The 17,027-nt window shown below is 42.8% G+C and overlaps 1 protein-coding gene across 1 annotated transcript in view; it reads right to left on the bottom strand.

The window, feature by feature from the left end:
• The window catches only part of Creb5 (cAMP responsive element binding protein 5), a 293,736-nt gene that overhangs the window by 84,036 nt on the left and 192,673 nt on the right, over positions 1-17,027 (bottom strand). The window contains 3 exon segments of the mRNA XM_059256673.1: positions 3,444-3,554; positions 9,236-9,362; positions 14,598-14,636. Coding sequence (XP_059112656.1) covers positions 3,444-3,554; positions 9,236-9,362; positions 14,598-14,636 — 277 coding nt within the window.

Raw genomic sequence — 17,027 nt, 5'->3', positions numbered from 1 at the left:
TTTCTCCTCTGAATGTTAAGGAGAGTATCCATCAAGTCTTAGTGACTTTCTTTCTTGCAGACCCCACTTCTAACGAAGACACCAGAACTCAAGAATCTGAGGGAAGATCTTATAATTTAGGGTGGTTAGAAAGATGGAAGGGGTGGGTGGCTGGAGATACGACTCAGTGGTCAAGAGCACTTGCTCCTCTTACAGAAGACCCAGGTTCGATTCTCAGCAACCTACAGGGCGGCTCACAACTCCAGTTCCAGGGGATTCAATACCCTCTTCTGATTCCATGGTAGATACAGACATACATGCAGGCAAAAATACCCATACACATAAAAAAAAAATGCTGGGTGGTGGTGGTGGCACACTCCTTTAATCCCAGCACTCAGGAGGTAGAGTCAGGCAGATCTCTGAGTTTAAGGCCAGCCTGGTCTACAGAGTGAGCTCCAAGACAGCCAGGACTATACAGAGAAAGCCTGTCTCAAAGAAAGAAAAGAAAGAAAGAAAGAAAGAGAAGAGAAGAGAAGCGAAAGAAAAGAAAGGAAGAAAGATGGAAGATGGAAGGATTTCAGTGACTTTAGTCTGTTCCTGAGCCCCAAATGGAAGTCAGTATGTATGAATGAACTTACACAGCTGAGAAGCCTGCTCATCACCAGCTTAAGAACCTATACAACTGATAGCCAGTCAGTACTATGATAAAGGCAGGTAAAATAAATCAAAAATTAGCACACATACTCCTTAGTTAAGATATCCCAGCTTAGTGTACTTCTGAGTCTGGTAAGAACCCCAGTTTTCTCTCTCAGCAGAGAATGGATATAGTTAACGTCCAGCAAGGGGAACAGATGCGTTCTAATGGGCAATTCCTGGTCAGTGAGCCTCTAGCAAAGTTGTGCATTGAAATAAACGTGGCCTTGAGATTTTGTCTGCCTCCAACTTCAGGGTGGTGGCTTTTGTCAGGAGCCACTGGGGGCTCTGAAATGAACCCTCTGACACAGCATCCCCGGGAGAGTCCAGCTGCTGTGGGGAGGTGAGGGCAACACCTCCTTGGTAGCTGGTCACTAGTGTGCTCGGAGAACACACCCTGCCTAGGACATTCATCACAAAGGCCCATGTGTGACCTTAGGAAAAGTCCTTGAAAACAGTGAAACAAGAGTCTCCATTGAAATCTGGAATCCATTCCAGCCTCACACAGGAAGAAAATTAGGCAAAGAACAACAAAGCCTGTAGTTCAGAGAAACCTGGGGAGGCTCTGGCTGACATTAAAATCATGGAAGATTTTTTTTTTCCCTTACTGCTCGGTATTTCATAAAATCTTTTCATCTGTGCAGCCCAAAAAGCTGCTAGAAAATACTGTATGGTTAATAGATGGCAATAACTGAGTAAGCAGTCAGCAAAGCAATCGGACTAAGAACAGAAATGCTGACCCATTGATGTGAGCAAGTCCACCTGACACTTCTCCAAGCTGCTATTGAATAGTGAATGCTATTCTTCCGAACGCTTGTGGCCAACGCTGCTGTTTTCCCCTTCGGAATAACGTCTTGGTCATAGCAGGAGCCACAGAGGGAACAGCTGGGAGCAAAGAGAAAAGCCATGCTTCCCAGGCACCGATTCCGAGATCAAGTTCATGAGTCCAGACATCACCAGCCTGGAAATGTTTATTCACTTAGAACATGAATCAGCAGAGTGGCGTGCTTACTCTGTGCAGTTAACTCAGCAAGCATTTGTGGGGTAACACCATTCTTTTAAGAACAGACCAGTTCCCTTTTGTTCCCAGATGACATTACTCACAACTGATTTGCCATATCATGTGGTTCAGTTCATGCATGTAAATAATTATAAACCTGTGCCACCTTTGGAAGCATTTTTCTTCTTTGGCAGCAAGATGAGAGGTGGGAACTTTTTTTTTAGTCGAACAGTGACATTAAGACCCAGTGAAAATCAATTGTCAGGGATACATGGTTTGAAATCATATTTTACATCTCATCTCTAGTTTGTCTGAAAGAGGGACACTGATCTCATAGCAAGTAAGAAGACTGTGGGATCCTTTAGCTGGACCCAGAAGATGCCAGACACAGCCCCAACACATTTACTCAGACACGTACACAGAGTTTAATTTTGTTTCTTCTTAAGCACCTTTATAGTTCATTTTTATTTTCCTTTAAAAAGGAGGGGGTGGTGGTAAATGGCATTGCTTTGGTCTCCAAAACAGATGCCAGCTTGAACTTTATTTTGCCAGCAAGTATTTGGTTTGGCTCTGTGGGGGCTGAGTTGAAAAATATTTGCCGATTCCAAAAAGACTTAGCGAGCTTTGCTGCAGACTCCATGCCATCTGGCACATCACGGAGCCTGTGGCGGAGCAAAGCGAGAGCTCTCAACCACAGCTTTCCTTCGCCCGGGGTAGCCAGCGCTGGGGTTCAATTGGTTCTCGGGGTCAAGAAATTACAGGTCACATGGGTTAGGTTACCCAAGCCGGCTGTGGGAGGGATTAGGGCAGATTCCTCCCCCATGTAGCATGATGGATAACTTTCAGAGTAGTCCACAGTGTCCTGACGCCGTTTGCCACACACAATCAATGTTGCCAACCAGTATACCAGATACACACTCACTTCTAGATACTCTTATCTGATACAAAAGAGGAAAGAGAAAAGAAGTGCTGTGAGGCGTTTGAGCCCTCGGATGTGAACTGTGGCGCTGAAATTTAACTGTACTAAAAATGAATGGCTACTTCCTGTAACTCTGCTAAATAGTACCAGAAAATCTACTCTATCTTGCTAAGTGAGACAAGAACCTCCTTTATTAAGACCTAGTAGAACATTAGACACATAGATCCATCTTGGCGTATTGGAAGACTGGCCACACTGCCCCCAAACATCATAGGTTAAAGGTCACTGAAGGTTGTCAAGTGTGGTCATGCCTTTCAGTACAGATGGCCAGAAAACAAGACTCCCATCCTTTCAAACCAGTGTCAGTCTAAGAGCTATGTCCAATAACAACAACAACAACAACAACAACAACAACAATATATATAGTGTTCCTGTAACTGTGGACATGTAGGAATTAAGAATCTGTTTTAATGACATTGGGTAGGAAGAGTGACATCAAAGATGTAACTAGGTTACAGAGTTCTGTAATATTTTGTTATTTCACACAATGAGCAAATACACACATCGTTTGACATTTTCTGCCCTAACTTCTATGTACCTCCCCAACTTCTCAACACCCTTTCCTTAACACCACATGCCAATCCCATGTTTGGGACATGATTATCTGATACAGGAAATCTTTAACAAATACATGGAAGAAAAAGTCAGTCTCTCAATCACCTTTTCAGAGTAATACCTATTCACCAGAACAAAGAACAGAGTACTCTCTTAACTGAGATTTGGAATCAGACCAGAACTCGATCTTACAATCACGTGTGTTGTAACAAAAGGATGACTGAAGCTCTTATTTACCATTTTGGCTTCTGAATGCATGGGCTGGACTTGGGGAGAAGCACAGGGGTTGCTGAGGTTTGGGCCTTGCATGCCCATGATGCTGGAGTTCACTGACATTTGTCTCTCCATCTATGAGGAAGGAAAGTAACACAATTAGAAGGCTGAGGAGGGCAGCGGAGGTTACTGACAGAGCTGCACTTTGCTTGGGTCGGGGTTGAGGGAGGTCATGAAGCATTTCATCGAAGAGCTTGGTGCAGGGAGTAGTGCACTCTTGAGTCTTGAACCTGAGCACATCAAAGAATCATCCTGTTCTGCGTGCTCCATCGAAGATTCCCCATGCCAAAAAGAACTTCCTGGTCTGGCAGACATTGCCAAAGAAAACTACCGAGTGTTTCTACTTCGCTACACACTTCAACCGCCTCTAATCATATTTATTTTTTGTTGCTATAAAGAATAACATATGCATTAAAATGTTAAAAGATTATATAATACACCAAATGGTTACCTTAGGATGCCTTTGGCATTATTTTACTTGAAATTTTACATAGTAAACATGAATCAATTGACAAGAGGAAAAATAAAATTAATTTTACAGCATCTGTCTCCTGTAGTGCTTCTTTCTGCTGTTACAGCACATTAACACAATAACAGCCCAGGGCACAGTGGTGTGTGTGTGTGTGGGGGGGCAGCAAAAGTCTGTCATCTCTGCACTTGGTGGGGTGGGAAGACTTTGACTCTACTTGGAGATCACTCTAAGCTCCTGGAATTCTAGGCCAGCCTGAGCTACACAGGAATACTCCATCTCAAAAACAAAACAAAGCAGAAAGAACCTTTTAACCTCCCACCTCCTACACCCGCCCCACCCCCACTAGTTGCCCCTAGGGTATCTCCTACTCTTAACCTGACCAAGACTCCACACAGCTGTAGTGTGAGACCCCACAGCAAGCTTAGCCCTTCCATAAGGAAGAAAGAATCTGGGGGATGGGAATTACACATCACAGGTGAACAGCTTCGCTTATGTGCCCTCACGCTAGCCTACCAGTGCCTAGAGTTGACATTACTGAACAGATACCTGAACAGTGCCCTGGCATCTTCAGGGTATCCTACAGGTAATTACAGGTTGAGGGCACTTTACCTGACTACTCTGGAATAGATGTCTTTCTCAATTTTAAATGTTTTAGGATTTTGGAACATTTACATGTGCATAATGAGATGTTCAGGGGATACAATCCATGTCTAAACATGAACCACATTAATATTTCATGTACCTCTCATATATACAACCTACGGTTAATATACTAAATCATAGTGCTCCTTGTTCTCAAAAGGTTTCAGATTTTGAATTTACAGATTAATTAATTTGCATAGCATAATTTCTGTGTCAGTACAGAAAGGATGCAGGTGATCAGTAACACTTTCTGTTAAGAAGAAAATTAGTACTTTTCAAAGAAGAATGAAATCAAATACACTTATATCATGCAGAAAATAACCAGACTGTCTGTTGGGGATAAATTGATGCTTCAATGTATTTCTCCCAAAGGGTAGAAATGTGGTTATAAATTTGGGGGCTCCCCATACCCTAACCTCATCTATGTGATTTTGAAAAGTGGAGAATTGCTTATCAATGAAGGTTCAAAGTGGAGTGTGAGAACTTGTCTAGGGAGTACGCTTGAGAGCAATCTCGAGTGAAATGGTCACCGGAAGGTCACTTAGGTGGCTGAGGTTCAGTGGCTGTGATTTCTTTGGCATTGACCCTGGCAGAGGCATCTGGTTAATAAGCTGTCTTGAGCAGTTGAGTGGTGCCAGCTAAAAGCTTTCTTCTAAGGTGGCTACCAGCCTTTCCTTGGCCTGCATCAGCTGACCTGTTATCCAGTAGGGGTGTGGGAAAGGTGTCAAGAGATGCTAATGAAGGCCAACTTCCTGAGGCCTTGACAGTTCAGTGAAATAAAACGTCCGCTCCCATGTGTGCACGACCTCTCTAGGGAGCGTAGGGACTCTGTTTTAAAATCATTTGAGTTGTGATTAAATATACTTAACATAAAATTTACCATTTAACCCGTTTTAAGTGCTCTTAAGTTGAGTATCATTAAGAACATTCTCGCAGGCTGTAATTAAACTGTGAAGAATTCAAGAAATGCACCTTACTTAGAACTTTCACCCCCAGAGGCCAAGCAATAAGAGGAATGCAGCAGCATTAGGCCCTTTACTCAGACGAGGACTCCTTTAGAGAGGGAAATTAAAGCCCAGGTGAGCTTTGCCTTCCCATTCAAGAAGGATGAAATATTCCAGCTACACAGGGGTGAGCGCAGCCTGCTTGGGGCTTCTTGGCAAGCAGTCAGCAACCCCCCCCCCCCCCGATCATTTTTTTTTTAAAGTAGTTGTCTCTGATTGTTTCTACTCCGGTACACAAAATACCGGTTCTGAACGGGCTGCTTTCTGCATCTGTTAAAAGGAAAACCTGGGTTTTTCACCTTGCTGTTTACTGTCAGGTCGAGTGTGAGCAAGTGTCACCTCAAAACAAGCACCCTGGGCTTTGCTGTGTCTCTGTCCTGTCTATCATAAGCCTGGCTTTAAAGGACGAACGGGAAACAACAGCTTTTCTGAATGCCCAGCAGCATTTCACCGCTGTGAATAAAGGACCCAGGCAAGGAAGTGTTAGGCTGCAGCCCCATGGTAGAGAACTCACTAAACGTGTAGAGGCCCTGGGTCCCATCTCCAATGGCACAAAAACACCTGTATGAAGTATTCCCCTCGCTTCTCATACTAGAAAGCAAGAGCTAGGGTGCTCACAGGTTAGGAAGCTTTTATAATGATCAATGGGTGGGTACGCATTTCCCCAAATTATGGAGGCATTTGACTTTCAAGATGATAGGAAATCACTACTTGGGAAATCCCTGAAGGCAGCCTCTGCCTTGTACTCCCTGTGTCCTTAGCATCTAGCAGTTTCTGGCACACAGAAAGTGTTCAACAAGGTGTGTAGCATGAATGAGTGAATGAATGAATGAATGAATGAATAGATATATCATGTACTTTGCATCTAGGTTTTGTGAAGGGTGTGACCTGGAAGTATGCATCCTAAAGCAATCTCCCCTTCACCTAAAGACAGTCTATGTTTTGATGCCCAGGGTGGAGACTCGAAGGGAAGGAGCAGCCTTTGATTGACAGTCCAGAAGACAGTCCCAGCACTGGAGCTGGTAACATGACTATGGAAGAAGAACCTGTTTTTCAAGGGGCTGGGGATCCTAGGGACCTTTCTTTGAGATTTTACCTCAGTTTTTACGAATAACTTCAGCACCGCTGAAGCACAGCACGATCGCTATTTTGAGTCAAGTACGTCTGTGTTGTGGGAGTGTTCTGTGTATTGTGAGACACTGAACAGCATCCTTAGCTCCTAGCCATTACACGCCACACTTCCTACCCCATTTCTGTTGTGATAACCAACCATGTCTCCAAATATTGCCTGCTATCTCCTGAGGGGCAAAATCCTCCTCCCACCCCCACTGTGAATCACTGCTCTGGATGACACCCTGCTGTCACCACACACAGCTGTATCCTGCCATGGACTATGCTTGGGGAACTTCTGCAGGGGCCACGTTTCTGACTTTTTGCCTATATTGGTTCTTGACCATCCATCTGAATCTTTTGCTTCTTTCTGTCCTAAAGCATCAACAGTGAGTCAAGCTGTGTGATAAGATAAAGTGGAAAGTGGTACTAGATTTTCAGGGTTTAAGCTACCACCTCATCCCTGGAAATGACAACTTAACTATATAGACACAAAAGATCTCTGTAGTGGCATTTTTCTAGTGATTGTGTAGAATTCTGCAAAGAAAATTACTTTAGGCAAGCGGGACACAGAAGCTGAGTGAGGCCAGCCTGTGGTTGAAATAGCCATGAAATTAGTTGAACTGAGGAAACCAGGGCTTTATGTGTTAATAGTGCCGTTCTCCTCTGTCAACCAGTCTAGGGAGAACAACCAGATACCCCATCTATCCTCTAGCTAGAGATTATAAAGGGCTTCCAGCCTGGACCACTGAGCACTTGTAGTGGGCAGGGGCATTTGTCTGAACTGAGTCCACCTGGTCTTTTCTATTCCTCAGCCTACCCCACTGATAAACGAGCCAATTGCTCGATAGAAGCTAATCTGGGCTACTCGGTGTAGAGTGAGATGTGAGTTCCACTCACAACCTTCACTCATACATGGTGTTACATTAGACATTAAGCCTTCAACTGCTTGCCATCTAGCTTCTCACCCATAAGTGAGCTTTTCAGAAACTCCAGTGACCGAATCCCCTTGGGATTACCATGAGCACAAAGTGGCACCATCAGGTTGTTAAGACCCTAAGATGCTAAAATCTTCATGCTCATTGTGTTGTGGGAGGGTTGCTAACTGGGTTGTCATACTGCTTCTAGGGCTTTCAAGAGTTCCTGTGGTCCTGTTCGTTAAATCATATGCCAGGAACAATAAGAAAGATGGAAGGGAGACCGTCCTAGAAGCCAGCAAGACTTCAACTGCTCCACTACATCTCCCCATATTGTCAGAAGGAAAGCAGTACATATAGCATGCTAATTAAGAGTGGAAACTCTTAAGGTCAGGCATAATGTGAATGTTTTGCAACCCAGCACCAAGAGTCCGAGATGAGAGTTCAAGGCCAGCCTGAGCTGTACAGTGAGACACCATTTCCAAAGAAAAGTCAACAAGTCAAAAGTCAGACTACTTAGATTGAGATCTTGACTCTATAACCTACGAGCTGTGCACCCTTAGTCAGGAGACAGAACCCTGTGAGTCCCCACTTTCTTATCTGTGACACCAGTCTGCAAGTATGTACCTCAGTGATTTTCTCAGTGAAGGAAAAGAGATCGTACCCATCATTTAGTAGTTGAAAGAGCAGACTTTGGAGCCAGGATTCCTGCATTCAGAATTCAGCCACTCTGCTTCTCAGATGAACAAGTCACCGGCCTAACTTCCATCTTTCAAAAGATGAGGACCACTATAGACCTCCTTGCAGGACCGTTTCATGAGCTGACAAAGTTTGCAAAGCAGCCAGCATATAGCAAACACTCAGAAAATGCTCACTTTTATAGAACATGATGTGCATGAATATAGATTGCCAGCTATTACATGGGATCATTTAATTAATGCACTGGGTTCTATCTGGAACCATCACTATCCATTTGATGACCCTGTATATGATTCAAGACGGGGACTCAAAACTGTGGTCATCCCTTGGTATCCACAGAGAATTAGCATTAGAACACCAGCCTCTGCTTTGATGCCCAAATCTGTGACTGTTTAAGTTCCTGGTACAAGATGGCCTAATATTTGCATATAATCTGCATATCCCTACCATTTATTCTATATCATTTTATCCTACCTAATACAAGAGCAATGCCCTATAAAAAGCTGTTAAACTGCATTTGAGGAATAATAACAAGGAGAAAAGTCTGTACATGTTCACACAATATGCATTTTTTAAACAACATTTTCAATCCAAGGTTGGCTGAATTGTGGATGTGGAGTCACAGACAGAGGGCTGACTATGGCTATGAAACACTATCTTCCTGAACAAACTCCATTCATTGGCTGTGGCGGGCTCACTTGTCACTAACAGGGATAGACCCTGCCTCATAGAAAAACCCCAAAGGACAGGAAAGGCCTATGGATGGGCTCCTGACTACAATATGCAACCTCAAATGCACTCAGAGGCCACTGCCTTCTTCCCAGACAGCTCAGATCTCAGCTTCTACTTTCCTCTCTAGAGCCTCAGTACTAATGGGGAGTCACTAGCAGTACCCCCCTCAAAAATGCTTACGGGCATCAAGACGGCAGAAGATCCTGGCATGGTGGGGTTGGGCAGGGTCCCAGGCATGGAGGCCGGCATGGGCTGCCTCTGTCTGTTGTGGAGATGGAGCAGAGATGATAGAGAGCCTGGGACAGGCCTGGGGACAAAGAGAAAAAAACAAAAAACAAAAACAAAAACAACACATTATTCCTGATGACCTGGGTCTGTTACCCAGCATCCAAAACCAATGGGCACACCAACATCACAGGCAAACAGATCAGATCCTCTGATGGGAGAGCCACATAATTGAGGATATTAGGGAAATAATAACAAATAAAATACATGCCTGGTTTCCTTTGCTGCTTCCTAGTTAATACATCAAATTCCACTTCATTTCCTGACCCGTTATCTAACTGATGTTCAGTGGAAACATGCTGGTGTGTCTCCAATAGCCTCTGCTTCTAAGGAAGAAAATCTGTAGCCGAATGCCCAGTTTATTCCAATCTCAGCCTCTGGACTGTCTAAGCATTGAGGATCTGGGTACACTGGTATTTTAGCCCACGTCTTTGCCCCGAAGCCTGCCTGGCTTTGCTCGAGGTCCATATTCATTCCACAATAACAGAGCAAGCTCCATTCATGTATTCCTGACAGAAACATATTTTGACTTTTTTGGAGTTCCACTATGAGTGGAAAAAAACAAAGTTGGGGCACAAACAAATGCAGCTGGACCACGGGGCTTGGCACTGAACTCAGCCTTTCTTAGGGAAGTCCAGAGTTCAGCCCTCTATTACCAATCGCTCATTTCATAATAACGTGAGGTGTTAGGCTGTTTGACAGAAACAGATTTGGGCCCGATCTGCAGGATTTGAGTAAGCATTTCCCAGGGGAATGCATAGTTTGAAATGTTACTTCAACTTGCCAAAAAAAAAAAAAAAAAAAAAAAAAAAAGGACCTGAAATTGATTTAATGAGCCAAGGAATGCGGAGCTAAGGGAAAAGGAGAGTAGGGGAATTATTTGTGTTTATTAAAAATAGCAAACAAGTGACCTTGTGGCTGAATTCTCAATCTCCTCGGACTTCTGCTCTCTGGAGTAGGATAAACGTCAAGCCATGAAATTAAGCAAATGGCCAACAGAAAAGTCCCTGAGTCTTCTATATTCAACCCTCTAATCCTATATATCCTACTTCCAGAATCAGTGAATTTTCTAAAGATAATAAAACATGTGACTCCTCCTGGCAAAAACTGGATAAGACTACAGTTCGATGGATTCTGTATAGGCCACAGCCTTCCTTCAACACGGAGAACCTTGGCCTGTCCACAGCCCCATGATAGCACAAGGCTCTGGCTAGATTTTAACCAGAGCATCACAGCCTAGTTAGAGCCTCAGCCTAGCACCACAGCCCAGTCAGAGACACCCATGAACCTGTCCAAAGACCCCCAGCAGAGCACATGGCACTGTCTAGAGCCCTGGAGGAGCATCATGGCACCATTAGAGTCCCAACAGAGTACCCCAACTCAGGCCAGAATCCCATCCCAGCACCAAGGCACTGTGTAGAGTTGTGTCAGAGTCACAGCTGAGCACTGGAAGGAGCTACCTTTCCATGAAGTTCTAGCGACTGAAGGAGAATTGGGGGCTGAGACGGGACAAGAATGCCAGCATGCTCTTCCATCACATAGCTGTTAAAATTCCACAGAAGATTAAGTTTTCCACTGTTTTTTTGCCTGAGCACTCTCTTTGAAATATAGCTATTTATCACAGTTACAGGCATCCTAAAAAATTAGTCATCAATTACTCAGTATTGATATACACAGGAAAAAACAGGAGTGCATGTATGAAAACAAAAGAATACAAAGCATGGCACAGAGGTTGTGTGGATGTACAGGGCTGCACTAGTAGAGTACGTGTGAGGAGAAACCGAGTAGGTTAGCATAGGAAGCTTACAACAATGGAACCAGTGATTTCAAATAAATCACTAAGACTGTTTCTTGACATGTGCCCTGTGGACCTCTGCAGAGTCGACCCAACCACTGGGATGAGAGGAGGTGTGAAGGTCCTTGGGCTTCCAGAGTTCCATCAGGCTTTGGGGTCTAGGTGTCCAGAAACACCATAGGACAGTAGTTCTCAATCAGTGGGTGGCCATCCCTTTGAGGGGTCAAATGACCCTTTCACAGGGTCACCTAAGACCATCCTGCATGTCAGATACTTACATTACAATTCATAACAGTAGCAGAATTACAGCTATGAAGCAGCAATGAAATAATGTTATGGGTGAGAGTCACCACAACCACAATGCGAGGGTCTCAGTGTTAAGAAGGTTGAGAAGCACTGTTGTATGAGGTTATGACTTTAAGTCTCTTCAGAGGTGGTTAGCACAACCTAAGAGGCACAGAATGGGACTCGGTCAACAAATAACACTTGTTTAGAGCCCCAGTTTGATGTTTGTTTGGGAATTTGACTGAAAAGAGTTGCATGTCGAGCAGTTATTAGATGCTGGGGAGGTGACTCAGTGGCGAAGATTACTCATTGCTCTTGCAGAGGACCCTGGTTTAATTCTCACCCCCATCATGGAGGCTCACAACCATCTGAATTCCAGTCCTAGGGGATCTGATACCCTGTATTGGTTTCCTTGGGCAGCAGGCACACATGTGGTGCCCATACATACATGCAGGAAAAACACTCTTACACATAAAATTAAAATAAATTATTTTTAAACCAATTTATTAGTAGTTCCCTCAGGTCCAAAGTTCATTATCTGAATTACAGTTTCATAAGAGGCAATATTCACCAAGAACAGCTGTCTACAAAACTAGTCAGCCACCCGAATAGAAGCCTATGCAAACATGTCTATACATGTGTGGACATCATCTTTCACCAAGTATTGGTCACTAGGGGGAAGCTTCAAGTGCAGTTCAGAGAAAATAAAAACTTTTAAGAGAAAGACAATTGAAATTCTCTCTACATGTTATGTCGGTCTGCAAGATCGTGCTCAAGACCAAAGGGCAGCATCTATATTACCATCGTTTACCTTCTGTTTCTAACCTGATATGTTAAAAAATGGACTTAGTCACCAGATGGTATTGGTGTGATGTGTTTTTTTTTTTTTTTTTAAAGAAGGAACTCAATTAAACAATCCAATGGCTATGAATGGAAACAGCAAAGTAATTCAATTTAAAATGAGTTTTCACTCTTCTCCAAAGGCTGGAAACTCCCAAGTGTATTGAATCACTAGGGAATGGAATACTTTATTTAATCCAATAATTAGGTTAGTTATTTCCACACCCTGCATAGATCTACTAGATTTTAAAATATCAAGTATTTCCTCTTTACTTAAGAAGGCCTTTCAGGGGACCTGGCTCCCCTGGGATTAGAAGAGTTTCCAAGTGATGCCAATCAGCCCAATTAGCAATGCACACTTGGAAGGAAGGAAGACTACTCAAGATCCCTGTATGCTTGAATCCTGAATAATGTCCCTGGTATTGTTTTATGTAGATTCTGTGAATTAGCTCGCCAGACCGTTCTACCAAACCAATGGCGTTTTCTGGGCTCCCTGCTTAACTATAAACAGTGAAATAAGTAAGATCTGTATGTAGCCATCACAACTTACAGGAACAAACAGGGCTGGGAGTGTGGCTTGGGGACACAGTGTACTTAGCACGTGTGAGAGCCTGGGTTATGCCCTGCACAACAAACAAACCAGCAAACACCAGGTAAGCATAGGAAGAATTGTCCCCATCAGTAGGTCCAAAGAAACCATCAACTTATCCAGGATATTCACACTACTGAAGCCAGAACAGTTGCGTGCATTATCTCATTACCTTTGTATGTATTATTAATTTATTTTTTCATATTTAATCTATAGTATTCATGAATAAAACTTATATTTTACTTGGTGTTTTCAAGTAATTTTCAAAAATGTTTTCCTAGTCCAGTTTCATGTGACTTGAAGCAATGCAGTGTGGTAGGTACAGTCATGTTATTCCCGCTTCTACTCAGGAGTAAACTAAATTTAGATATGTTTCTCATTTGCCCACCATCACACACATCATGGAAAGGAGCAGAGCTTCCCTCATCTCATACCTCCATGGCTCATGTAATAAGTTATTATTGATTTTTGTGATAAAATAAATTCATGGTCCATTTCTTTTTGATGTTCACACCCCTCCCTGAACTTACCACTAAGTAGTGAAATTCCAGAATACTGCTAATACATGAGAGATCATTCATCCATGTGAAATTCTATTTTCTCCTTTTTTTTTAAAAAAAAAAAAAAAAGGTAAATAATTGAAAAACCTTCCCAACAACACATCGATTAGATTCTGGAAATCAGATGACAAAAAAATCAGTGAAACTGTGAAAATAGAACCCCATCAGTCTTTCCTCTAGTGCAGGCTTGTTGCCATGAGCTAGTAATTCCAGACTCTGAGCAAGCTGAGCCTCCTTTTTAATAACCATATGCCTCTAGGTAAAGTATTTCTACTAAAAATTATTGAGGCATGGAACAAGGTAAATGTGTGAGCTCATGTTGGATTGTTCAATTACTGAACTGAGGCCGCATTAAGAGTTTTCCAACTTGACAGATTACTCCTCTTTATGCACTTGTATAAACACACCGTTTACGGCTGAAATCTATGTAAGCTTTTCTCTCAATTAAAATGTCAAGTATGACAGACTGTGTTTTCACTGTCCTTAGCAGAATGATAGGTACCACAGCAAGAGGTTTCATGTCTTCATTTTTCCCCCCAAAGGATGTTTTCCAGTCTGGAGGTGTCTGAACAGCCCAGGCTGTGGTTGCCAGTCTCCCTTGCCCTAAGTCTGTCTCACTCATCTAAGTAGCTGTGGGCCAGGGCTTCGGTCTGGGAGGTCTAAAGAAGGACTCTAGACTGATCTGCTTTCCCAGGCCTTCTAGCAATCCATGGTACCCTGTGATTGCTTACAGACTACTAGGACAGATAGATCTGATATGGGATCAAAGGAAAGAGGCAACCCCCCCACATACACACGCACACATACACACACACACACACACACACACACACACACACACACACACACACGGGGGTGGGGTGGGGTGGAGAGGCTCAGGAGCTAAGCTGGACAGATAGGAAACTGGTCTCTGCCATGCATTAGTTGTGTGATCTAGAGAAAATTAATTTATCTGTCACGCAGTGGTAAAATGGTGTTCTAGTTTATTTTTCTGTTGCTGTGATGAAATACCACGATCAAAACTTGGGAAGGAAAGGGTTAACTTTTACTTATAACTCCCAGGTTACAATCCATTATGGAGGAAGTCAGGGTAAGAGCTCAAGCAGAAACAGAGAGAGGAACCATGGAGGAAAGCTATTTGTTGCTCACTAGTTCCTTTTTATCTAGCTTTTTTTTTCAGCCCAGGACCCCAGTTTAAGGATGGTACTGCCCATAGGGAGTTGAGTCCTCTCACATCAATTAGAAATTAAGAAAATGCCTCACAGACATGACCATTAGCCAATCTGATCATGGTAATTCCCCAAGTTGAAACTCTGTCAAATAACTCTGGACTGTGTCCAATGGACAACTAACTAGAACAGAAACTGGTACCAGGAGTGGGGTGTTGATGTGGTGGGCCTGATCTTGATGTTTTGGGTCAGGATATGAATGAATGTAGAACTTAGAGCTGGAGAAGACACTGAATACTCAGAATTTAAAAGGCTGTTCTTTAAAACTTGGAAGGCATCATTGTTGAGAGAAATGCAAACGGTGCAAGACCCGGTTTGTGACATCTCAGATGGAAGAAACAGCTCTATTGGGGCTGTTCACATAGTATTGAATTAAGAATCTGTGGTTGCTGGTCAAACAAAGCTGAAGAATTTGCTCTGATTAACAGGAGACCAGCACCACTGAAGTGAAATCTCTGGGTTTATAGGGACAATGGATGCTAATTAGCTGGGGCTGGAAAATCAGCTGTGACTAAGAGACCAGCATCTCTGAAGTGAAATCTTCTGGGAAGTATTTCCTTGGGGTCAGCAACAGGGTAAATTAACTCAGCAGTGAAAGGGAAGCCCAAGCCAACAAAAGGCAAATATTTTCCTTATGCCCTGCCTTTTAAAATCTGTGCTGTGACTAGAAGGTTCAGTCCATGTTTGGGGTAGGCCTTCCCACATAAGTTTAGCAATCAGGACAATTCCTTAGCTGAGGATCCCTACTCAGATAATGATAATGTATAGCAAGTTGACATTAAAGTCAACCATCACAAGTGGGCTGATAGTAATATTTACTCATAGTATTAAATGATTTGTTACATGATAATATATCAAATATATTAAATAATAAAAATAGCTGTCATTATTTCTCTTACTATTCTGACACACTGACCAAACAACAGAATAAACATCACTCTCTTAGTTAGATTTCTGTTGCTGTGTTAAAATGCCATGGCCAAAGCAACTCGGTAAGGAGAGGGTTTGTTTTGCTAACAGGTTAGAACTGATAAATCAGGAGCAGTCAGGGCAGGGACTCAAGGCAGGAAACTGGAGGCAGGAACTGCAGTAGAGCCATAGAGGAATGCTGCTACCTGGCTTGCGCCCCATGGCTTTCTCAGCTTTTTTATAGAACCCAAGTGCACCTACCCAGTGGGGTGCCACGGACCCCAGTGAGCTGGGCTCTGCCACATCCATCAGGCTTCCTCACAAGCCAATCTTATGGAGGCATTTTCTCAACTGAGGTTCCCCTTTTTCCAAATGACTCTCCTGTGTCAATTTAATCAAAACTAACCAGGACAATCATATTTCCATCAACAAATTGTGATCTAAAGTTGAGATCTTAAAGACCACCAATCTTTAGCTTTAATTAAGGAATAGAAATATACAATGTTCAACATTCCATGCACATCTATTTATTATTTAACAATCCACCACCTTTAGGTTCCTAAGTCCTTCTACAGAGAAAAATGGACCCTTCTCACTCATAACTTTAGAGAATTGCAGAATGACATCACATTATTTCTCAGAAAAGGCTCTTGCAAATATTTCCTCAAATGGAACTAAACTAGTTCCCCTGAGATCATTCCTTAGTGTCTTGTTTTTTTCCTGACAAAAGCCAACAGAAGCAATAATTGGGAAAACAAGAAAGTTGTCTAACCATATTTTTAAAGAAATAATTTAACTATTGTTTCAATTTAAAAATATGAGATGAAGTACCTTGTTGCCTGTAACTTGTTTGAGTGAGCTCACACTTTACAATGTCTCATCATTAAGATCCTAAAGATAGATGGGAAATACAACCATATTTCCCGGTTTTAAAAAATGAGACCAAGAAGTAGAAGTATTTAGCCCTAGGGAAGGCAGCTTCAATGAAATCATGCAGCCTCCTTTTCCAAGCTGGCTTAGTTTCAAGGGCCTTTGCTGATAAGGAACTGCCCCTACCCACGTTGTCTCTCTCGTACTTTTCTTTTGGTTACATAGACATTCAGGCATTCAGCTAGAGAATACTGCCTTTGGATCTATATCCTATTTTCTGCCTCATCTGAAAGCTCCATCTTTTCATTTAAAAAGGAAAAAGGTCAAATAACAATGTCAACAGCACTGCTACCTAGTGTGTCAAGGGTTCCTTGTAAGTCCATCTCCCTGGAACAGAACACAACAAACTTCTAAGGCTTCTGACTACCCGCCCCACGCCCCCCATAGCTTTGCTCTCTGTTCCCTCTGGTCCCTAGCCTCTGCTGACCAGAGTCACCTTTCCTGGGCAATCTCACTAGGTTGGTACTGTTTAATCATGATCTCAATACACCTTCTATTTTTCATGATAGTATTTATTGATACTTAACTAATAAACACATCCATCAATCAT

This window comes from Peromyscus eremicus, chromosome 3, assembly GCF_949786415.1.
Source record: "Peromyscus eremicus chromosome 3, PerEre_H2_v1, whole genome shotgun sequence".
Classification (NCBI taxonomy): Eukaryota; Metazoa; Chordata; class Mammalia; order Rodentia; family Cricetidae; genus Peromyscus; species Peromyscus eremicus.
Note: the sequence above shows the minus strand (reverse complement) of the source record. Positions and strands in the feature narration are given on the sequence as shown.